The following is a 24,625-nucleotide window of genomic DNA, read 5'->3' on the forward strand; positions in this document are numbered from 1 at the left end:
TGATTTTTATCAACAGATTTATGAGGCCTATTTTTAGGCATATTTTTGTACCATGTTAACACATATATGAGGGTCATCTGAAATATGTATGTTGATATACACACTCAGCATTTACTTATTTGGCAGTAGTGGAATTCTTACGATCCTAAGGATTCTAATTTTGTATGTTTTACTTAGAATTTATTCCTAACTGTCTTTATGAGTTGACTTGAATCAGGTAGTGTTTTGTATTAGGAACAGGGTAGAAATCATATTGAGAGTATAGCCATGAAAAACAAATAAACAGGAATACTAAGTTTAGCAGGGTGAAGGTTAAGAACCATCTTTTGCTGCTTTTCTGTATTGTCATGAATGGTTTTTCAGGTTTTTTTTTACTGCTTACATAGGCAATTATATACCCACTAATAGGATTCGACTAATCTTTTGGGAATTTGGAATTTTATTTTGAATGGGTCTTTAGTGAATGGGAATAGTAGAATATGAAGGTAGATGGCATTTATGACGGTGTTTGCAACATTCTTGGTTTCTTCCTTTTTGTGCTGATGCAAGGTGTTAAATTAAAACTAAAATACTTGTATCAAATATATAGCTAAGTAAAATATATTTTTCATTTGAAATATTGTATTTAAAAATTTAAATTGAACAAAATTAGTTTTTGTAAAATTTCATGGAATTATATATAGAAAAATATAGTTCTCTTAAATTTTGTTTCAGGTCAAAATGTCTGAGGAATTTCTAATGGCACAGGAACAGGGAGATCACATTGTTTTTTCTATTAAATACAGGGCATCCTTGCATTTCACAACAGTGTGGTACCATAACAATGACCGTGCAAGCTGAAACAGTGCAAAGTGATTATAATAAACAGTGGGAAAAATTACTTTTATTTTGTAACCTTGACAGTGTTCATCAAAACATACTGTTTATTATAAATGTACAGTGAAATGAAAAAAATAGTAAAACAAATATTTAGTACACTGTATTTAAAACATAAGAAACATTAAGAATTAAACTTTTTTATTTCTTTGTAAAAACTTACCAAAGAGTAGTTTTAACTGTCCTTTTCTTCTTCTCATGATATAACTTACAATAAAGAACAAGTATTTTTTCCGTGCTTGGCAAAATGTCATACTCCCTTGTAAGCATGGTTCGGTTTTGAATATTTTATCCTTTGTACTTTCAACATCATGAAACACTTGAAGTTCCTTTCACTATAGAGGTGTTTGTCAGCATCATTTCCTCTGGGATATCCTCATCCCTTTTGTCACAGCCATTTTCCTCTTATGTCAATAAGGTTGACTGCATATCTAGAGTCTTGAACAGTAGAAGCATCGACATTTCCATGGTCAGCTGTTTCTTCAGTAATTCCATTTACAATGGATTTTCACTGCCAGTGTTATCATTTTTTGTTTCTTTGCTGCATTTTCATCTTTGTTGTCCTATTCCTTCTTTTTGATTATTCATTTTTGTAAAGTATCATGGGGATTTATCACTGGGAGACAAGGAGGCAACACAAGTAACTACGTGTCTGTGAGGGAATTGAATAACAAATGTACTTTAACCAGTCACTATCACTGACAAACTTTGCAAGAAGTGATGTGATTGGTCAGTCATCATGGTGTACACCTGTTTATGTAGTGACTGAAGAGCTGGTGGCAAGTTTGTACTTTATGCAATTATTCACAGTAAATTTTAGTTAAAAATTTGAACCATATTATTGGAAAACTATTACTTAACTAAACCACATAACTGAAATTTTTTTACATTGGAACCATCAAACCTAGACTCAAAACATTAAAACCTGCATATACTCCCTATTTAGTCTTAAAATAGCTGAGCTAAACTTGTATTTCTATTTGTAATAGCTGGCTTTCATATAAACGTAAATATATTTATATATATAAATGTATATATACACATACAGTGTATGAATTTTCATTATATAATTAGGGTATCTATAATTATATACAGTATAATTTATATATAATAGGTTAAATATAGGGATATAGATTATATATGTAAAATTAGATTATAATTATAGCCTTACTTATCGGCCTAGTAAATGCCTTGTAATACTGCTGCGGACTAGACCATCATCCGACCACACTTCTCCTTTATGTTCCCAGAGAGGTTATTTGAGTGATTCTCTGAACTTAATTGCTTTTGGTCTAGCTAGCCAAACCTAACACTCCTTTTAATCACACCAGCTCTGTGGTAAGAATGCTCCACATTCTTACAACTAACTCATGGTTAGATTTTATTTTTCAGAGCTCTTGTAATTCCACCTCTAACTCTTATTTATTTGGAGACCTTCTCCACACTTGTACTTTTCCTAGTCATTAATTTCAGTCTTGTCTGGATTTTTTTGTTTGTTTATTTTTTGTAGCACATTGTTCATCCTGCTAATTATTATGTATTACTTTTGGGTTACGGTTTCTTACATAAACATGTATAACTCTCCTGCTAGATTGTAAAGCCAAGGCAGTTATTAAACCATTTGTCATCGAGTCTGGCATGTAATAAGTCCTTATAAATATTAGTTTCTTTATGTCTTTACTGACTTCAGTGAAAATTGCTGCATATGTCCAGGACTTGATAAATGCTTTTAAATTTTAATTGTAACTGTTTCTCTGCAGTGCTTATGTCAGATCTTTACTTGTCTGGCTGCTTTTTCCTTGAATAACTGCTTCACATATCCCCAACTTTTTTCTTCCTTACTTGAATCTCCCCTCTTTAAGACTTTTCTTGCCACCCATACATACTATAGATTCTTATTTTTGCTGTTGTGGATTATTTTCATCTCTTTGAAGTCTTCTCTCTCCTATCTGTTCTAATTCTCAAAATCCAGTTTTTCTTTCTCTGACCACATGCTTAGCATTGATTGTTTGCTTCCTGTGAGTTTATACATTCACATGAATCATACTACAATATGGCATTTTTCTTATTAAATAAAAACTAGTATTCATTAAGAAATTACTATTCTGTAATGATAAATTCTTTAGATTGAAAACATCAAAGCAGATTCTGATTTTTTTCTTTTTTTACAGAAAAAACTCCTAGGTTTAGTTTGACCTATATAGCTATACATTCATAGTATACCTAGAAAAAGAGGGAAAAAATACCTTTTTACAGTTTTGGTGTTTGAGGTTTATTCTTATTATTGGTAGTCGGTTTTTGGAAATTTGAGAAATTTTTGGTTTTTTATTAATTAAATTGACTATAATATTCTTACATGAAAATCTTTAGATAAACAGGAAAATTTGCCAAAATAATTTTTATATAAGATTTTAAGGATTTTTTGGTATGATTCTTGTTTTTGTTTAAGTTGCTTTTCCTCTATACTTTGAACATGGCAAAGTATACCATGAGAGTTTCCTTTGTGGTTTCTTTTGTTTGTTTGTTTGTTTGTTTGTTTATTTGTTTTGAGACAGAGTCTCCCTTTCTCTGTTGCCCAGGCTAGAGTACAGTGGCGTCATCATAGCCTCAAACTCCTGGGCTTGAGTGATCCTCCTGCCCTCAGCCTCCCAAGTAGCTGGTACTATAGGCGTGTGCCACAACACCTGGCTAATTTTTCTGTTTTTTGTAGAGATAGGGTCTCACTCTTCCTCAGGCTGGTCTCAACTCCTGGCCTCAAGCAGTCCTCCTGCCTTGGGAGGAGTGCTAGGATTACAGGCGTGAGCCACTATGTCTGTCCTGGTCTCCTTTATTATAGCAAATAAAATTATATTAAACGGGAAAAAATTAAATATATGGTTATAGGGGGAGGGGATGATTAATGGAGGCATCCTAATTGTTCTATAATTAACCGTACATTTCAATACTGTAGGGCTGTATCATTAGATGGCAAGAAAAAGTGTTTTATCACTTTACTGAAACCATTTCTTAACATAAAATGATTTGGGCTTGTTATTCAGTTTTAGAGTAAGATCAAGAAGGAAGACTTAAGGCCTATCTTCCAACTTGTAAAAAGACTGACCTAGTGAAAAAGCATATTCTACTGGTTCTCTTGCTCAAAATTATTTAAATGACTTACATTTCACCTTAGAGATTATTTTGCTTTTGAATTAATAACGATGTATGGTTCTGGAAAAAAGGAAGTAAAACCTTGTCCTTTTTTTTTTTTTTTTTTTTTTACATTTTTAGGCAAGGCCATGTGAATCTTCCTCCACTTGAGTTCAAACCAGCATTAATGTTGGAAACCTTTAGCATCAGTGCTGTTGTAATGGAAAAGTCAGTGTGCACCCCTCAGAACTCTACCAGTGCCCTTTCTTTTCATGATCTCAACAAGCGTTATTACAATACCTTTCACTGCAACTTTACTATTTCCTGTCAGTCAATAAGCCAACATGTAGATATGGCTTTGGTTCGTCTTATTCATCAGTTTAGTACAATGATAGATGACATCAAAGCCACTCAGACTGACATTAAACTCAGCAGATATACAGCTGGATCTGCTTCCCCAACACCTACCTTCAAAACTAGAAAACATCGGGATTTTCGTTCATCTGACTTCAGCCGCAGTTCCAGAGGAAGTCTTAATGGTGGCAATAGAGTAAATAATGCAAAGAACAAACGGACCAACAATGAGAATAACAAAAAGGAATCTCGAAACAAAAATTCATTAGGAAGATCTGAAAGAAGAACTTCAAAAGTGTCTAGGAAAGGTTCCAAAGATGTGGTGGATCACATGACTATTCATATGGATGACTCGGATTCAATTACAGTATCAGAACAAAGTGAGCCTTCAGCTGAGTGCTGGCAGAATATGTATAAATTGTTGAACTTTTATTCACTTATTTCTGATCCAACGGGAATACTGGAAAAATCTTCAGAAACATTTGGACCAACAGGTGACAGACATTTTTATGTTTTTTAAATTTCTGTTTAGCAATAATTTGAAAAAAGACAGCACGTTGTTCATTGTTTCCTTAATGTTATAAGTGGATAATTGAAATGCAGAGAAACTGTCAATCACCAAGGAGAGAAAATAGTAATGGCATTCGGATATCCTGCCACCCCATTTCCCATCCTCTCTAGCCTTTACATGGTATGTTCTTAAAAAATTCAGGCAGACATGATTTAAAATATCTAGTTCTACTATTTACTTTTGGTAGGAACTTGGGAAAGTGTTGAAAAAAAATTTAAAATTATTTTGATGAGGAAGAGGAGGAAGAGGACTGGTTGGGAATGTGAAGGGAAGAAAGGTAAGATGATGTTTGGAATGTCCATTGATTTTGCAGTTTTCATATCTAAAACTGTATGTTTCCATTTACTTATAAAGGAGTTCGGAGCCCTACAGAGCCAACATGTAAAGTTGTGTTTGAGAATGAACAAGACAGCAACAGTTTGACTAAGACGCAGAGGAAGCGTAGCTTGGTAACTTCTGAACCTCAGCATGTTACTCTAATAGTGTTTGGGATTGGCATGGTGAACCGCACACACTTAGAGGCAGATATTGGTGGACTAACAATGGAATCAGAACTGAAGAGGATCCATGGCAGTTTTACTCTTAAGGAAAAAATGAAAGGTATGACAATTTTCTAATACTGTAGGGCTACTTTTCTGTACTATGGAGTGTCTCTGAAATTCCTACTTATCAGTTTTTCCTCAGAAAACAGGATGTCCCAAATTCTTCAGTGGAATAGTACCAAGAACTTGGAATGCAATTGAAGATCATTGAATTGAGGCAGCTTTGATGTCTAAAGAAAATATTTGGGCACATAAATATCAAGCTAATGTACCTAATACCCAGTGGCATGTATTCTTTGACTGTCTTTTAATACCAACTAGTAAGATGTCTGTAATGGCTGAAAATTTTACCAAAATAATGAAATTTGTGAAAAACTTGCTTTTCTTTGCTTACTTCTAAAGAAATCTTATACTCCAATACTCATTTTAGTATCTCTATAAAAAGAAGTCCCTGTAGCTGATATAATATTTTCTAGGTTAACGAAAACATACCATTCATCTTGAAACTGATAACAGGGTATGGCATTTTATCGGATCTAGGAGACCATCAATTTGAAGGTGCACCATTATTTTATGTTTCACAAAGAAAGAAAATAATGTTGCCATATATGGCAAGATGCCACTGATTGTAAAATGCATCCCAATTTCAATGATGCTAAAATTAAAAAAAAAAAATGCTTCTCGGAGTCAATAGATACAGCAGCATGAAACTGATGTTGCAGGGATTCACTTGCAGCAGACTGTAATACCAGTGTCTTTTTTTTCTGGTTGTAAAAATTACCCGACAGGTTATATTACGTAAGAAAAGAAAATTATAAATCACAATGTATTTTTATTGTTAACTTTATGATTACCAAATATGTAAGGTCCAATGAAAAGTTATTTTGAACTTACCTTTCATTATATACCCTGTTTTGTTTTGTATTCTGAACATTTATTATTTACTCAAAAACTAATTTTAAATTAAAAATTATGTACTATTAAAGAAAATTGTCTAAAGAAATTAGATAGATTAGAAATTGAAAAATACAAACATATCAGCTCTCCTTAGAAAAATATAGGCAAAGGATATAGGCAATATACACACAAGCTCAGATGACTAAGTTGACATAAAAAATTTGTTCAACTTTACTGGTTAAAAAAAAGAGTTATTGATTTTTTCATTTGTTGGTTTAGCAAAAGTTAAGAATGACAATGCCCAGTTTTGGTGAGAATCAAGGAAATGGATGTTTTTCTTCTCTTCTAAATGGATATAAATTGGTTTAACCTTCCTGAAGGTTAATAGTTTTTATCAGTAGTCTTTAAAGCACATTTATCCTCTGACTCAGCAACTCTACATCTGCAAAACTAGGTAGAAGAACTAATCAGAATTGTGTGAAAAGATGTCTGTACAAAGAAGCAGCCAGTCTGGCATTAAGGAATTGGTAAAGTTATTTTTATAGCCATATGACAGTTTACAACTTACCCATTAGAATTATATTGCAGAAGTTATTGATGTGAAAAAATGCTAAATGAAAAAAGTAGCCAAAATGGTATGTGTGATTTCATTTGGTTTTGTTAAGTAGTAAAAATATTTACACCCTCCATTAAAATCACAGGAATTATATGGACCAAGAATGCTAGTTTATGTGGTTCCTTTTTTCCTACCTTTTTTTTGATTGTCCAAGTTTTCTGCACTACTAAGTATTATTTCTGAGATTTAAAATGGCTTTAGGCTATTTAATGCCAGTAGACTATTTAATGCACGAATAGCATATTAAGATATGTATTTTGTATTATTGCAATTTTGACATGTAATATGTATGTATATATGAATGCAAGGAAATAAACTGTAAAGAAATTTTTTAAAAAGTAAGCTTGAAATAGTTGAACAAATTTTATCATAACTTTAAAATTATCTTTTGCCACGATATGTTATAAATAAAATGCAATTTTATTATAAAGTACAGTTATCTTATTTCCAGAATTTAAATAATTATTTTTTCTCATATTTAAGATGTTTTACATCAAAAGATGACTGAGACATGTGCCACTGCTCATATTGGTGGGGTTAATATTGTGCTGCTTGAGGGGATTACACCAAATATACAGTAAGTGTGTTGATTTTTATTATTTTCTTATAATTGTTATAGTTTTAGAGAAAACTTAAAACTCTTTGGATGAACCCATACCTGCTGAGTTTTGAGGTTTATACACATAATCTCAGTTCTCAAATACTTAGATTCTGACTGTCATTAAGAATATCACCAGATAAAATGTTTTTAGAAAAATAACTTTTTTCTTCCTAAAACTGGTTTTACTACCTGCCCCTACCCCTTACAAAAAAACTGACTCCCAGTACATTGTTAAGATTGTATAACAAGAAAAATGATCACAATACAAATTTCAATTCAACATACGAGAGGCCAATGTTCACATAATTCAAATAGTTAAAACAAAATTACAGGCAAAGAATATAGACTCACTTAATTTTATATTAAATAAGCATTACCCATATTCACTCTAGATTTCAAAACTTTCGCTTGTCATTTTGGCATTTAATGTATTTAACAGTAAAGCCTATGAAACCCTTGTAACAGTATAGGTAAGCCTTTTATAGTGAGTATATCATATACTTTTGATACTTTCTTCTTACCTTTTCCTTGTAAGTTCTGTTTTTGAGTCTGTTGAATTGCTCTGATAATGATTACCTTTATACATGATATTCAGATGATTAATTGGTTACCAATATATTTAACCATTTGACTCTATTCATACCCTTGGTAGTATGACCTTCATTCCTAACTTCCTTTCAGTGGAACAGATTTATGTTGTAACTACAAAATTGGTTTTGATAATTTAGGTCAGATTTTGAGAATTTGCTCTTTCTTAATATTATAACCAGTTAATGTTGTGCTACGTTTGTACTGTAATGCATCCATCATGCTAAATACTGACTAAATAGATCTGGTTAGTGCTGTAAAAATTACTAGTCATAGATTGACTAAGAAGTATGATACGTTACAGCTGCTACTCATGATATTTTAAGAATCTGAATAATGTGATAGCGATCTAGGGGAACATTTCCTGAAATGGATATTTATAAATGTGTCCTAGCTTTCTGCAATGAGTTTTAGTTAAAATCAGCAACCCCAGAGCCCATTCTCAAGACTTCCTGGAGACCCTGTCAGGTTTAAGTCTTGCTAGAGTAGTTTGAACCTCTAAGTCCAGAACCAAAGACTGTGTATTCATTTCATTGCAGCTGCCCAGTGTCCATCACATTTCCTAAACAGTCTTTTCAAGAGATACCAGGAAATTGCAGTGGCTGTGAGAGATGTGATCTTTCTCTGTTCATTCAATGTCGGGGGAGTGGGTATTACATATCAATTACAGTATTATAAGTGCCTATTCTGTGCCAGGAGCCTCACCTAGATTATTTTATTTAATCCTCAACACAATCCTATGAACTGGGATAATTTTATCCCCACTTTACAGAACAATATATTGAGGTTCAGAAAGATCAATGTATTTGCCTAAAATGCTTAAAATCATATAGTCAGTAAGAAGAGATGCCTGAACCTGTATTCCTTCCACCTCATCATGATGCTTCTGCAGAAAGTTTTCACGGACCATGGATTCCATGATTCTTTTGTAGACTAAATTTGCAGTACCGTGGCAACTTTCACCTATTCAGAAAGTAAACTAAATTCCTTTAGATGTTCCATGTGTTTTATTTATTCTATCCTATTGGATATCTTATCTCCATTATCTATTATCTCTTAAGAGAAGGGCTTCAAATAGTCTCTAAAGTTGCAAAATGTAATATTTATGAAATATTAATAGATTTTTTAAAAAGCACTATATAGTTGATATTTCTTGCCTTTTCTTTCCCCAAGTAAAGATGTCTTAACTGTTTTATTTGAAAAATAAAAGTTATTCATTAGTCACTGCCAAACTCATGCTGTTAAGATATTTTGGATGTGTTCTTTGGTATTTCATTTCCAGTTACAATTAAAAGGAAATGGAATGGGAAAAAAAAAAGAACAGTTCAAAACATACTTTGAAGGAAAATGAATGTTAAGAGTGGGAAATTAGAAAAGCTTTCCAGATGATTGGTCATATTATAACTAATTTGTGCATGAATGTTTATATGCTTCCTTTTTGTTTTCTTGCTTTCTCTTGAATCTTCATCTGTAGACTGGAGGATTTTCCTACATCTCCTACAAGTACAGCCAAACAAGAGTTTCTGTATGTCATTCTTTTTCCTGGCTTTGTGTTAACGTAGTTTTGAGTAGTTTTAGATATTTAAATTATCTTCATTGCTGTGAATGTATGTAGTTATTGTTTTGTAGCTTTAATATAGACCCTTTATAGATTGAAGTTTACTGGTATTCAAGGAAAACACAGGTAAGGGCTTCCTTTCGGTAATTCATACCTTGTTCTGTTGTTGTTAACGGGTTGTAATGCTGTAGTTGATTTTTGAGACAAGTAACTGCTAAAATTTCTATGATTACAATTATTTGTTAATTTTTGATATAATAATATAAACCTAAAAAATTTCATTTTGCCAATGAGTTTTCACTAATTGCAAAATAATTATTAAAACACTAAGAAGAAAGCATCTGCACAACTCAACCTTATAATTCTGTTTTTAAGATGAGGAGAGTTTACTGTTCTATTGACAGATCTGTAGCTCTACAGTTTCTGGTTTAATTTGGTCAGTGCAGGACACCATGTTGTGCAGCAGCAGTCACGTTGTAGTGGTAGGGATCATTTACATGGACTACAGTGTGAATGGGGCTCTCTCAAGTTGGGCAACATGGAGCCCTTGAAGTCCTTAATATTAAAATTTCCACTGGAAATACCACAGTAGGATCTACAGTGGAGGAGTTATCAACCCCATTAAGTTTCCATTCTGACTTTTAGTATATAATTGGGAATCCAGTGTTGCATACATGCTTATATAATCAAAAGTAATATTTAGAAAGACTTCTACAGGTTATAAGGGTAAATAGCAAGATAGGTGTGGAATGTCTGGACTGCCTTGGTGGCAAGACAGATTTCCTCGTAAACGTGTGTTTAGTTTTATTCAATAGATGGACGCTATTCACAGCTAAAGAGCCATTTGCATTTTAGCACCATCTGGATATGTTGTGGCTCATGTTGAAACTGAACTTGAAATATCATTGTTGATAAACAGTGGTCTAATTATTGTAATGTTAGAAAAGATTCAAAATTCAGGTACGTAGTCAGGATTCCTGAGCCTGCACTCATGCAGACTAGACCAATTCCATAGACTACTTCTCCATCCCTATCCCCATCAGTGATCATCTCTGAAAATAATGTCTTATAGACGAAAGGAATATAGTTCTCTAATAATCATTTTTTTACATTTTATATAAGATCTAGATTACAGTCAGTTAATAATCAAGACCTCTGATAGAGCTACTGTTATGCCTCTCAAGACTTATTCTAAAAGAAGTTAAATGTGATGAATTGATTCTTTCTATCATTGAGACTATAAATAAACCATTGGTGAATCTTCTGCAGCCAAAGCAGAGATTAAAATTTATAAACTAACCTGTAGTTAATATGAAATTTGCATTTTGTGTATTTTGCCAAATCTATTTGTCAAGAATCTTTTGCCCATTTGAAAGACAACATTTATATTAGAAGCTATTATCTTATTACATAGGTCTTTAATGGTGCAGTTCATTATCTTTCCATTTTATATGTAAAAGACTGCTGTATCATGGCTTCTACATACACATCCTGTTGTACACTATCTGTGGAATTCCACAGTTGTAGTGTTGAGAGTCATTCTTCTGCTTTACTTCTTTCTGCTTTTTCATTTCAAAAATATTTGGTGAGTGCCTATCATCTTCCAGGCACTGTCTAGGCATTGGAAAGAGAAGAAGAAAGATAATATGTTTGCTTTATGTCTATACTAGTAAAGTGTACTAATGCTTAACTGAGAATACTGGCCTTGCTCTTTATGAATCAGACTTCTGTCATTTCTTTGCCACTCATTGAAAATATAAACTGAAAATAAAAAGCAGAAAATGCAAGTTACTTTATTTCTTCCTTCCCGTCAATTTCTTTTAACATAGTGGGTGATTGTAAGTAAAATTGCTTTGACTTCTTGATTAGATTTTAAGAAGTATGGTGAATTTCTTTTTCTTTTTATATTCAGTGTCTTCTCCTTTTAGTGGTTGTATAGATCCCTAAAATAAGTTGGAGAAGAGAAGTTCTGAATAGGGAAAAAAAAATCAAAATAGAATTTTGTGTGTGTATGGGTATGTGTAATGTGTTAGTGTTCATGCTTTTACTTACATGTGAACTTATTTTCTTCTATAAATTCTATTAAAGAAATAGAATACTATTCAGTGTAAACAATAAAATATATTTTAATATTTTTAGAAAAGAGTATTTCTTCAATATATGATTTAAACACATGAAAAATCTTAAGTCGTTTTAGTTCCTTAAATTATTTAAAAGTGTCTTGCTCTCAATACTTTCTCAAAATTTCTCCTTATTTGGCTATATTTTAATGATCCTCCTTTTCTATTGATAGAACTGTAGTGAAATGTAGTATTGCCAAATCCCAAGCCCTCTATAGTGCCCAGAGAGGGTTGAAGACAAACAATGCTGCTGTGTTCAAAGTAGGAGCTATCAGCATCAACATTCCTCAGCACCCTGCTACCTTACACAGTATGATGGTTCGAAGTTCTCACCAACTGTCTAAACAAATCTCAGACCTCATCAGACAGCCTTCTACAGCGTAAGTTATTTTATTTGTTCACATTCTGTAATTCCATATGATACCTCAGGATATTCTTCGCTGTGTTAACAAAAGTTTGGAGGAAGACAAAGGCTTACTTCTAAGTATTGACCATTATGGACAGTGGGGCAGGTAAAGAGTAGCCAGACATGATCATGGGAGAGTCATATTGGATATCACCAAAGTACTATGTCATAAATGCAATTGTCAGTGTTATGTATTGCATAAACAAAACTTAAGAGATCCTAGAGATTTGTGGACATAGTAAGAGGTCATAATAAAAGCAAATTAATGAATTCTAGGACTATATCAATCTTTGTTTACACTGAATTCACTGAAATTTATGACTGCATAAATTTAAGAAATAGCAGTATTCATTTATGTCTTTATGTCCCATGCATGTTCTCGTGCTGTCTTTTGTATAAAATTATAGTATATGATTCAAAGCAGCATTTGACCATGCCATATAAATATTTTAAAGGGCAGGAAATCAGACCTTTGCATATTAACCTTTATATTCCCTATGTCTATAACCTTTGTTCATGTGTCTGCATTGCAGAGCCTTATTGTTGGTCTGCAAAAGTTATACCTAATAAAAATATATGTAAAAGGTAAAAAATTTGTCATATTATGTTTTCTTTTCCTCATCCTATGAAGTGGGAAAACATTAATGTGTCTTTTCGTCGTGTTCTTAAGCAGTGATTTTTCCAGCTGTTCTATCAAGATCTTTAATTTTGATGTAATATTAAATCATGGCTGAAGTTGACCTAAGTGGTAAAAGTTTAAATATGTTGTGGATAGAATATGGAATCTAGAATGTGTACAGCAGTCTTAGTTTTAAAATTCTCTAAGAAATTTTTCCTTATTATCAGTAGTGTAGTAGTTAAAAAATCAGACTCTGGGGTCAGACTGGGTTCAAATTCTAGTTTCACTACTTTGTAGCTGTGCTTCCTCATTTGCAAAGTGGAGATAATAGTACCTACTTAAATGGTTTTGTGAGGTAAATGAGATAAAATACACAAAGCACTAAGAATAGTACCTGGCACTCAAATAGTTATTGTTGGTGTTGGCATTATTATCAGTGGCAATAATAGTAGTGGCAGTAGTGTTAATAGTATTATAGTCAACAGTAGAGTGCATAATGGTTAAGTTATAGAGTTCGGAATCAGAGAAATCTGAGTTTAAATCCCAGTTTTACGTGAATTATATGAATTGCCTTGGCAGTATAACATTCCAGGAGTTTATATTGTTATAACTTCTTGTCAACTTTTATAGATCATAATTGTTCAAGGGCTGTTTTTAGGAAGTCTTAATATGATCTGATATTGGAAAGAAATCATTGTTCACAGTATATATTTGGTATTTTTCACTAAATCCAATAATTTTATACAATAAAATGGTAGCTCTTAATTGTGTTTATTTTTTAATTCATTTTTTGCTTTATAGCCCTCAGCCTGTAAAAGAAGATATCGCAACGCCACTACCTTCTGAAAAAACCCCAACAAGCGTTAATCAAACTCCTGTTGAAACAAATGAATTTCCTCAGCTGCCAGAAGGCTTAGAAAAAAAGCCTATCGTTCTTAAATTCAGTGCCATGTTAGATGGTATAGCCATTGGAGCAGCACTTTTACCATCTCTGAAAGCAGAATACAAGATGGGAAGAATGAGAAGTCATGGAATGACAGGTAAGCTTGAATTTTAAATTTACTCTCCTAAAATTTATGATTTGAGAAATTAATAATATTTTGATGAAAAGGTAAACTTGGTTTTATAGATACTATATGAAAATGTAAGTAATTTTGATAACACTTGAATTTTATTATTAGGTCATTATGAAATGTCTGATTTCCTTAAGTACTAAGTTTGACAGTTGATATCTCTGACATTTCACTTTCATACTTGATTTTTTTCCCCATTGTGAAGATGCATCCTCAGTTTTTCAGATACATGTTTTGACTTGTGATTATCTTTCACGGTTTTTTAGAGCAATTTTTGTGAAACCATGAATAAGTCAAAAATTCGTGTTATTTTTGAATATGAGTTCCATCATGGAACCAATGCACTGCAGACAGCTCAAAATATCATCAAAGTGTTTGGGAAGGATGTGGCTAATGAATGCATGGGACATCGATGGTTTGAGAAGTTCCACTCTGGTGACTTTAATTTTGAAAGTGAGCCATGTGGGTGACCTGAGACCAAGGTGGATAATGATGAGCTGAAAGCTGTAGTGGAAGAAAATCCATCTCAACCTATGCGTGAATTAGCAGCAGGGTTTCATGTTACTATTCTAACAATGTTAGACCATTTAAAACAAATTGGCAAGGTAAAGAAGCTGGACAGATGGGTACCACATGAATTAAACAAGTGTCAGAAGAGAAATCATCTCGAAGCTTGCCTTTCCTTGTTGTCACGACATAAAGGCAAACCATTTCCATACTGTATTGTTATGTGTGATGAAAAATAGATTCTTTTTGACAATTGCAAGCATTGAGCACAAAGGATGGATAAAGATGAAGTGCCAAAACACAGTCCAAAACCAAAAAAAACTAATGGTGTCTGTTAGTGGTCCAGCACTGGTATTATCCACTACAGGTTCATGAAACCTGGTCAACCGATTACAGTGGATGTCTGCTGCAGTCAATTGAATGAAATGAAGAGGATGCTTGTGATAAGCAGCTGAGATTGGTTAACAGAGATAGGCTAATCCTCTTGCAAGACCATGTGTCACAAAAAAAACAATGCTGCTTAAACTACAGAGGCTGGACTTGGAAACTCTCTGTCATCCACCATATTCACCAGACCTTGCACCAACTGACTACCACTTCTTCCAGGCTTAGGACCACTTCTTGCAAGGAAAAATATTCAGTTCTCAACGAGCTGTGGAAAATGCCTTTCACGATTTCATCGCCACTCACTCTCCAGGCTTCTTTGCTGCTGGAGTAAACAAGCTACGGTTAAGATGTCAAAACTGTATTGATAGTTTAGGCACACATTGTATTGCTTCTTGTTTGAGATACAATAAACTACACTTTTGATTCGAAATCAGATATTTCATATTTAATGACCTAATAATAATATTCTCCAGTCAAGTAAAAAAAATCAGTGCTGATCCTTGACTGGCCGGAATTGATTATGTTTTGGACTCTTTAATGTTATCCAACTATTGAGGCCAATTCTCAAGTTTAAACTTAAGTTGAATAAATGAACCAGTTTCTTTGATGTTATATGTTTAACATATGCTGTCACCCAGTTAGGGGGATATCATTTCACTTTTGATCAACAGATATTCTTAATTTTAATGTAATTGAATTTTTCAGTACTCTCCTGTATGATGTGTATTTTTATATCCTGAAGAAATCCTTTTGTTCCCAGAAAATTAAATATATTCTTTTATATTTTTTCTTAAAAGATTTGAGTTTTGCTATTCATATTTAAGTTATTAATCTATCTGAAATTATTATTTTAAAATTGGTGTGGGATAATATGCATAACCAATCATCCGAGCATCACTTATTGATCTATTTTTTTCAGGGATACATAATCCAAAAATTAGTTATATATTAAGTGTTTTTTTAATGTGGGAGTTCATGTCTGAGTTTTCTATTCTGTTTCATTGGTTTGTGTGCACTGGTGTCACATTGCTTTTCCTTTTTTGGGAATTGTCCTGGTTATTTTCGGTTCTTTCCTCTTTCATATAATTTTAGAGTCAATTTGTCAAGCTCCCTGAAAATGCCTGTTTAGATTTTTATAGGAATTTAATTAAATCTATAAATTTATCTGGGGAGAATTGACAGCTATACATTATTTAACCTTCCTATTCCTGAATAAGCTATTTCTCTCTTTTTAGGTCTTTAATGTTTTTCCATAAAATATAAAATTTTTCTACTTAACGGTTTTTGTGTATCTTTTGCAAGATATATTTATTTATTTAGACATCTGGATACCTTTTGTATTGTTGTAGCTACTACAACTGTTATCTTTTGTAAAATGGCTCTTTCGTAGTATGTGCAGATATGCTTGATACTCTTATGTTAATCTTATACTCACCAGCAATATAAACCATTTTATTATTGCTAGTAAGTTGTAGATTCTTTAGAGTTTTATCTGTAGACAGTCATACTATTTAAACAGCAAATAATGATATTTCTGTCTTATTTTCAGCTTTTATTCTTTTTATTTCTTTTTCTTGCCTTACTCTTCTTGCCTTGTCCCATTTTTTAAGGGAATCAACATTTCACCAGTGAATCTGATGTTTGTTGTAGATTTTTGCTAGTTTATCAGGTTAAGAAAATGTACTTCTTTTCCTAGTGTGCTAAGAGTTTTTTTGTGAAGAATAATGGGTGAATATAATCAGATACTTTCTTCTGTATCAATTGAAATGAAATTATATTTCTCCTTTATTCTGTTAACATGATAAAATACACTAATTTTTAAAAACACTCATGTACATATATATGAATACATACATACATGCATGTATTTATATATGTATGCATATACAGTAGCCCCCCTCTTATACATGGATTTTGTTCTCAGTTTCAGTTACATGTGGTCAATTGTGGTCTGGAAATATTACATACAATAAGATATTTTGAAAGAGAGACCACATTCACATAACTTTTTTTACAGTATGTTATAATTGTTCTATTTTATTATTGTTAATCTCTCACTGTGCCTAATTTATAAATTAAACTTTATCGTAAATATGTATATACAGGAATAAACATAGGGTTTGGTACGATCCATGGTTTCAGGCATCCACTGGGGATCTTTATGGATTCCCACCTCTAGCATTTTAGGCTTTCTTTATTAAGAATGTTTTTTTCCTGAACATTTAGACCTTTATATTACCAGAAACAGAAGCACTCTAAAATGAGCTTCCAGATTTGGCGTAGTCAGAAGTCTTAGGCCTTCAGATATTAGAGGTCAGGGCTGACAATAAATTAGACTAATTTTGGTCATTTATTCATGGCACCCATGAAATGAAAGGCTCAACAGAAGCAGGAAGTTAAAAGCCAGATGGGCAGTTTAGAACTAGAAAGATAGAAATATTTCAGAGAATAGTAAATATATTGTTTAGAAAGCTAAGAACCCAAAATTCTTATTGAAATTGGAAGCAAAGGGACAAAAACAGTAAAAGAATGACTGCACTAGTGATAAGGGATGACCCAGTAACTGAGGCCTAGGATTACTTCAGTCTTGGTATTTTTATTTGGTGATGGGTTGGCAGTAATGGTAATGGTAGCAACAGTGGTAGACAGTCCCCACTCCTTGCACCTTGCAAGTGATAGTCAATGAGTTTGGCTGGTTGGAGTAGTGGGTAGTTGTGACCTATCTGGCTATTCACAGATACCCCAGTTGGTGAGTGAGCATTTTTCTGTTTATGGCTAACTCATTTTAATTGTAAACATTATTGTATGGTTAGTTGAATCTAGTGAATGTGACATACAGAAAGTAACTCTTGATTAGTATTTTGAAAAAAGAGAATTATTTCTGGCTGAGTTGAGAGCACTAGGAGTATATAATAAATTTTACGTGTAGGCAAAATTTACTATTTAATAATATTTGGGTGGAGAGAATTGGTAACATGCAGAAGAATATCAGTAGCTTTTGTTGGTTTGAGAGGAGCATGTGCATATATATTACATAGGTAATGGACAATAACAGATCTTGATTTTAATAAGGCTTCTACTCCTTTGTACTCTCATGGACAGTTGGAGAAAGATAGGCCAAATAATAGCATAGGTTGTATATTTGTATTCGTTTGAGCTGCTATGTGCCAGATTGTTGATTTAAGTGTTTAAGGCCAATAGTAAACTAAAATTCGTAACATATTCTTATTTGGTATATATAGACCCATTAATAGTTATTGTTAAGGTCAAAGATGCATGTGGTTGTATAACTTTGTGAATATTTCAGTGAGTACAATTGAATTGATTTGCCAATTTTCGTTACTTCCTTTCACACTAAATTGGGACCAAGAGACAAGTTGTTAACTGCTAACTATTGTCTGTGAATGAAGCACTGTATGGATTGGGGAATTGTTTTTTGAACTTGACTAATTCTCTTGTTGTAAATACTCTATAATAAGGGCAATTTTTTCTCTGTTCTGCCTTCTGTGAAATAAAGAATTGTCATAGGTGTGTCTTTAGCACCTAACACAATGCCAAGCACACAGTAGGCTTAATAAATAAAACTTACTGGCTTAATTATACTTGCTGACTGACTTATATACTTAAAGATAGAGAATATTTTATAAGCAAATTTAAAATATCCTTTTATATATTTTAAGGTAAGTTTTGGGATATCCATACATCTTTCTTACATACCATTTTTGGAAAAAATGAGGAATGAGTGAGTGAATGAGCATCTATCTGTATAGACAATAATGTTTTTTATTTCTTACAGGTGCACAGACAAGATTTACATTTGAGCTGCCAAATCACAGACTGCGTTTTACTTCAAAAGTTTCTGCCACAGATATGTCAACCATTCCTCCTTCTGCCAGTCTTAACCTTCCTCCTGTTACTATGTCAGGGAAATATATAATGGAAGAACATGATAGTTATTCAGATCAAGTGTGGAGTATAGATGAACTGCCTTCTAAACAAGGTTACTATTTACAGGGAAATTATCTCCGTTGTGTGGCGGAAGTAAGTCTACTTTTAAATTTTCTTATTCTTTGTAATTTAGGAGTCTTCAAGATTTAGGTGTACTAAAAGAGGTACTGATCCAAACTTTTAAGGAAAAGCATTAAATCATTTATTCCCACAGAAGAACGCTAAACCAAATCAGGGTGTGTGTGTGCACGTGTGTCTGTCTGTCTGTCTATCTATGTTCCTGCCTGCCTATCCTTCTCCCTATAGTTTTATTTAAACATGCTTTTTAAAATATATATTAGTCATCTTTTAATTAACATTCCTTACATTGTATTTAACATCCATCTCTGCAATATTTTCATGGTTCATTTGATTATAAAAACCGAATAGCAGCTAACTTTTGTCAAGTGCTTTATACACATTGACTTCTATAGTCCTTAAATGAACCCTATGAGTAGAAATATTTGTTCTCATTTTATAAGTAGGGAAACTGAGCCTTTACAAGTTTACGTAATTCATTCAGGTATACATAATTATTAATGATAATCTAAAAATCTATATAGAGCTGTGGTCCCCAACCTTTTTGGTACCAGGGACCAGTTTCATGGAAAACAATTTTTCCATGGACGGGGGTGGACTGGGCTGGGTGTGGGGTCACAGCTCAGGCGGTGATGCATGTCCCTATTCCTAACAGGCCATGGACTGGTACCAGGCTGTGGCTTAGGGATTGGGGATTGTTGTTTTTATTCATAGCTATGTCCTTAGCACCTAGCATGGTACATAGAATAGATGGTCAATATATATTTTAATGAGTAAATAAATGTGTTTTTACTTTATAATGATACTTGTCTATGATTCTAAGACCACAAAAGTCATCATTAAAAATAAATTTTAATCTAGGCAAAATTTTAGTTTCAAAATTAACAGGTTACATGTATATTTTCCATTTGTCTTCGAAAGATTTCTCATACCTTATTGACTACTTTTATGTAAAAAAAAAAAAAAAAAAAATATTTGGGGAATGGCCCATAACAGTGTCAGGCCAGTAAAGTATTAGGAACTCTTAAGTATTTTTAACCCTTTTTCAGTATATCAACTTCAAATAGTATATAGATAATTATCTCTTTTTCCTCAGAGTTTTGGATGATTTATTTGAGGAAAAAGATGTAAAACTAATATAATCAATAGTGTTAATCTAATATAATTTTGTTTGGCAGGTTGGTTCCTTTGAACATAATCTCACGACTGATCTTCTGAACCACTTGGTATTTGTACAGAAAGTGTTCATGAAGGAAGTCAATGAAGTAATACAAAAAGTTTCTGGTAAGATGATCTGGTGCCTTATAGTATAGGTGTAGGTTTTTATTCTCGTTGACTCCATCGCATCCCATGTGTTTGTGGTATGAGTATTGATTATAGCATTTAGATATAATTGTCAGGTAACTCCTGCAAAACTCTGCATTCCTTTTCTGGCTTTCCTATCTATAGTCTTTGCTTTATTTTTGTCATGTGTAATATGCATATTTAAGATTCATAAACTTCAAAAAGCTCCTTTGTGTTTTTCCCTCAACAAAGAAAAGCTTAAAGTATGTCTATTAACAAACTAATCTTCTTGATTTGGGAACAACATTTAGGTAACTATTAAGATTTCAACCTTTGTACCAGATGGTGACTATGCTGGCTACATGGTAAATTGTCTACAGCAACCTTCATTATATTTTTGCTATGCCTCAAGAATAGATTGCAATTGAGATTCTTACTTAGTCATTTATATACTTCATCAGGAAATATATGTATGATTTAAAAAATTTAATTGATTTTTAATTCATGAGATAAAGTATAAGAGGAACCAGTGTGAAAAACAAGTTCTATGTGACAATTCTTAATGCTGAGTATTTCCAGTATGAATGCTATCATGTTAAAAGAATGTTTAAGTCAAATGTATGAATCGACATCAAGAGAAGTTTCCTTTATGCTCATGGGTTAATGTATCCATTTAACAAATTTATTAAGTATCTAGTTTTTCAATTACAATTTTGATGAGTTCTGCGAATGGCAAGAATGGGGTGCTGTGATCCTGCGTCGTAGGAGAAACTAGTCTAAGGAATCAGAAAGGCTTCTCAGAGGAATTTGTATCCAAAACCTTAAGAATGAAGACTAGCGTGGCAAGAAAGAAGGTGAGGTAGCAACGATGTAGGCAGAGCATATGGACCAGTATTTGATAAGGCTCTGAAGGAAGACAGTGCTCATTGGATGAGGGAATTAAATTATGTAGCCACAAAGTGAGCAACAGGCTTCCCTAGTTTTCCTGGGCTGGTTCTGAGGTCAGGAAGCTACTTAATGACCATATTGAAGAACTCCAGCAGAACTATAAAATTTAACAAGTCAGGTCACAGAAGGTCAGATCATTGGTAGCCATGGAGTTTTTCTGCAAATGATTTACTAGAAACCATTAAGGAAGAGATAAATATATAGCAAAACTACTTTCTGAGACTGAAGATGCCTCTACTTATGGAACACACACAAGTTTTGGTGTGGCCCATTTACCTGATTAAAATTACATTGGGACATTGTTTATGATAGGAAAGTTGTTAAGAATATATCAAGCTGGTAAATTTTTATGATTTCTAAGGAATATTTTATTACCATGTATGTATAATTAAAAAATAGACTCTTACATTAATCTTGTTATTTCTCATGGTAAAAAGCTGGCATTGTAGAGTTCTTAGTATCGGATTGTCACTGTAAGCCTCCCTTAAGGTGCTTTTTATGGAAGAGAAAGGCTTTTTTTAACCTTTAGATTGCAGGCAAGAGATACAAGTATATCCCAAGTTCTTTGAGAATGAAATGGAAAAAGAGGACTGGAAATAAATATTCTAAACATGAAGACTTTTTAATCACTGTGAAGAACAAAGAGATCAGATTATAGTGCCAAAGTCATTTAGTGGCTAGGTCTGCTCCTTGAACTATTTCTTCTTGACTGCAGAGACAGCCATGAACCCTGAGAAAATGGCTGAAATGTAAGTTACTTAGCATTTAGGTGGCCACGGGGCCTGATGGAGCAGAGGCGTTCTGTTACTCTTTCAAGACCAGAGAACATAACAGAATATTGAGAGGAAATGCTTTGAGCGCTTGTTGCTCAAATTTCTCAGTATTCTGATCTCTGTATTGCCTCTCTATTCTCCCATAATCTTCGTAGTTATTTTCCTTATTTTTTCTTATATTCTTCTTCATGGTTTTCCTTCATGTTACATTTAGTGTTAGGACATTTTCTATTGTATAGGAAGACATATGTTCACAACAATCATCAAGTTCATCAGGAAGATGCTTTTCTAAAGAATCATTTCTTATTTGTCCATGGAGGACTTATAGGAGTGCTTGGGTTTCAGAAAGATCTAGGTAATCACTGACCAAGCAAACAGAAGAGACCCATTTTTGAGTATGTACAGCCATCATAGAGAAAAGCATATGAGGAGATTACCTTCTTAGAATTGGGCCAGAAACATATTTTATTAAGAAGGATAGCAAAGAAGTCCCAAGGAATTAACAGCCTGATGGCTAATCCAGAGAAACACCTCAGTATAGTCTTTAACTCTTGGGGAAAGACTCTGTGTAACGACACTTCCTAAACACAGGCTTTGTTAAGTCATGCTAATGTTTTTCAGAAAATTGTCAGGCTAGCTATAGTTTCATAATAGCCTAAACAAGTTAATAACTTAACCAAGTATAATGGATAAGATGCACTTAAAATTATATATTTATGCCATAATCTCAAATAAAATTTGCTTGACACAAAAGCAGCCAAGATTAGATGGATAGATAGACCATATAAGCAGATTCAGATTTTCCTCATATTTATTTTTATTCTTATTACTTAGAAAAAATCCTAGTTATTCATTATTTAATTGGTCAAACAGAAGAGATGGCCAACTTTCAAAAGAAGAATCAGTGGAGCTCTTATTTGATCTCATCTGATCAAATATAATGATGTGTTTGTTGTATCTCATGGTTACTCTTAACCATGCTCTTGCCTGTAGAGCCAGGGGAGAAACTAAGAACTCTTCTGACTTACTTTCACCCATCCTGTTAGAAAGTGTCAGGGTAGGCATAGAGTCATAAACAATTTTGAGTAGCAATATTCTGACAAATCCTCAAAATGTAGACATTATTCTTTATAATATTTTTTCTTGAATATAATTCAGTCTATACTTCAGAGTAGAAATGATGTCATGGTATCTTTGAAAACATGAGATTAGTAATGTGTTCTGGAATTTGATCCACAAACCTTGAATACTTTGCTCCCTATCTCATCATCCATATCATTCTTTCTTTCTCTTTCCTGTGTGTTTATTCATCTTTATGTACAAATGTCTTTTTTCTTTCTTTGGGCCAAGTTATGTTTCATTGTCTACGTTTCCTCTGCCTTACCTTGCACGTGCCTTCTGTTAATCACTGCCTCTTTCTATACCTTTCTTCCCATTTTTTCTTTTTCTATTCTAGTAGAAAACCAAAATAAATTTCTGTCATGATACTAATTGAATAGATTTTGACTTCTAGTTTACATTTCAGAAACCCATAAAAGATTCATTTTTATCTCAAAACAAACAAAAGCTACTTTTTACTTATTTGGTTATTAGTTCTTTTGATACATCAGTGGTCCCCTAATAGAAAAAAAAAAAATTCCCATCCTACCTATACAGACTCCCTGGGGTAATGCTAAACTCCACATATGTACAAAAAATTAATCATTTTAAGATAGAATATTTGAAAGATAAGCATACAGAAAAATTTTCAGATCAACAGAAAGAGAAGTGCAAATAGAAGTTAGATATTAAAATATTAGAACATTATTTTCTGAATGCCACATTGCTTGGGCGAAAAATGCTCTGTTAATAGGAACGTTATTAGGGCTCCCTACCCCTAATATTTTTTAATCTGTAGGACAAACATTTATTGTCACACTCTTTATTATTAGGCATGTATTACCTTATTTTTCATTTCTCCACCTTTATTTTTTGTTCATTCTTTTTTGTTTACAGCACATCTAAAGATAAAAAACAGTTCACATTGTTAGTTGAAGAAATTAATCTGGTTTATTTTCCTTCATATGTATTTTCTGAGATGTACAGTCACATTTGGTTCAATTATGGGTATAATGTTTTAATTAGTTCTTATTAAATTATTCTTAATAAATGTCTATACATGCAGACAATGTCTTCTATACATCTGCCTCATTGAAATGTAACTTGGCTAAAGAGCTCTGTTAAAGACTGACTTAATGGTCAGTAAAAAGAAAATACGTATCATGTGAGGGTTTTTTTTAATACACAAAATAGTTATTTTTTTTTTTTTTCCTTTTAGAGAAATTGCCCCAAACCCTCAATTATCTAACTTTTTTTAGGTGGGGAGCAGCCTATTCCTCTCTGGAATGAACATGATGGAACAGCAGATGGAGATAAGCCTAAAATTCTCCTCTATTCCCTGAACTTGCAATTTAAGGTAACATAAATAATAATTGATACTTATAGAAGCATTTTACTAATCAATTAATATACATTTGTCATAGAAAATTCATATATTAATAATACATAAATTACCAGACAAAATAAAAATGAACTATAACTCCATCTACTCAGAGAAAAAGCTTAAACAACTGTTTGACTATTTTTAGGACTTTTTTTCTTTCTTTCTTTTTTTTTTGAGACAGGATCTCACTCTATTGCTCGGGCTAGAGTGCAGTGGCATGATCATAGCTCACAGCAACCTCAAAATCATGGGCTCCAGCAACCCTCTTGCC

At 32.8% G+C, this 24,625-nt stretch overlaps 1 protein-coding gene across 1 annotated transcript in view; it reads left to right on the top strand.

The window, feature by feature from the left end:
• LOC105815265 (uncharacterized protein KIAA1109-like) overlaps positions 1 to 24,625 on the top strand; it is a 155,863-nt gene that overhangs the window by 71,585 nt on the left and 59,653 nt on the right. The window contains 9 exon segments of the mRNA XM_012650412.1: positions 4,144 to 4,850; positions 5,282 to 5,527; positions 7,466 to 7,559; positions 9,646 to 9,696; positions 12,023 to 12,229; positions 13,676 to 13,914; positions 18,638 to 18,882; positions 20,046 to 20,151; positions 24,230 to 24,327. Of these exon segments, the coding sequence (XP_012505866.1) occupies positions 4,144 to 4,850; positions 5,282 to 5,527; positions 7,466 to 7,559; positions 9,646 to 9,696; positions 12,023 to 12,229; positions 13,676 to 13,914; positions 18,638 to 18,882; positions 20,046 to 20,151; positions 24,230 to 24,327 (1,993 nt within the window).

This window comes from Propithecus coquereli, unplaced genomic scaffold (assembly GCF_000956105.1).
Source record: "Propithecus coquereli isolate 6110/MARCELLA unplaced genomic scaffold, Pcoq_1.0 Scaffold323, whole genome shotgun sequence".
In the NCBI taxonomy this organism is placed as follows: domain Eukaryota; kingdom Metazoa; phylum Chordata; class Mammalia; order Primates; family Indriidae; genus Propithecus; species Propithecus coquereli.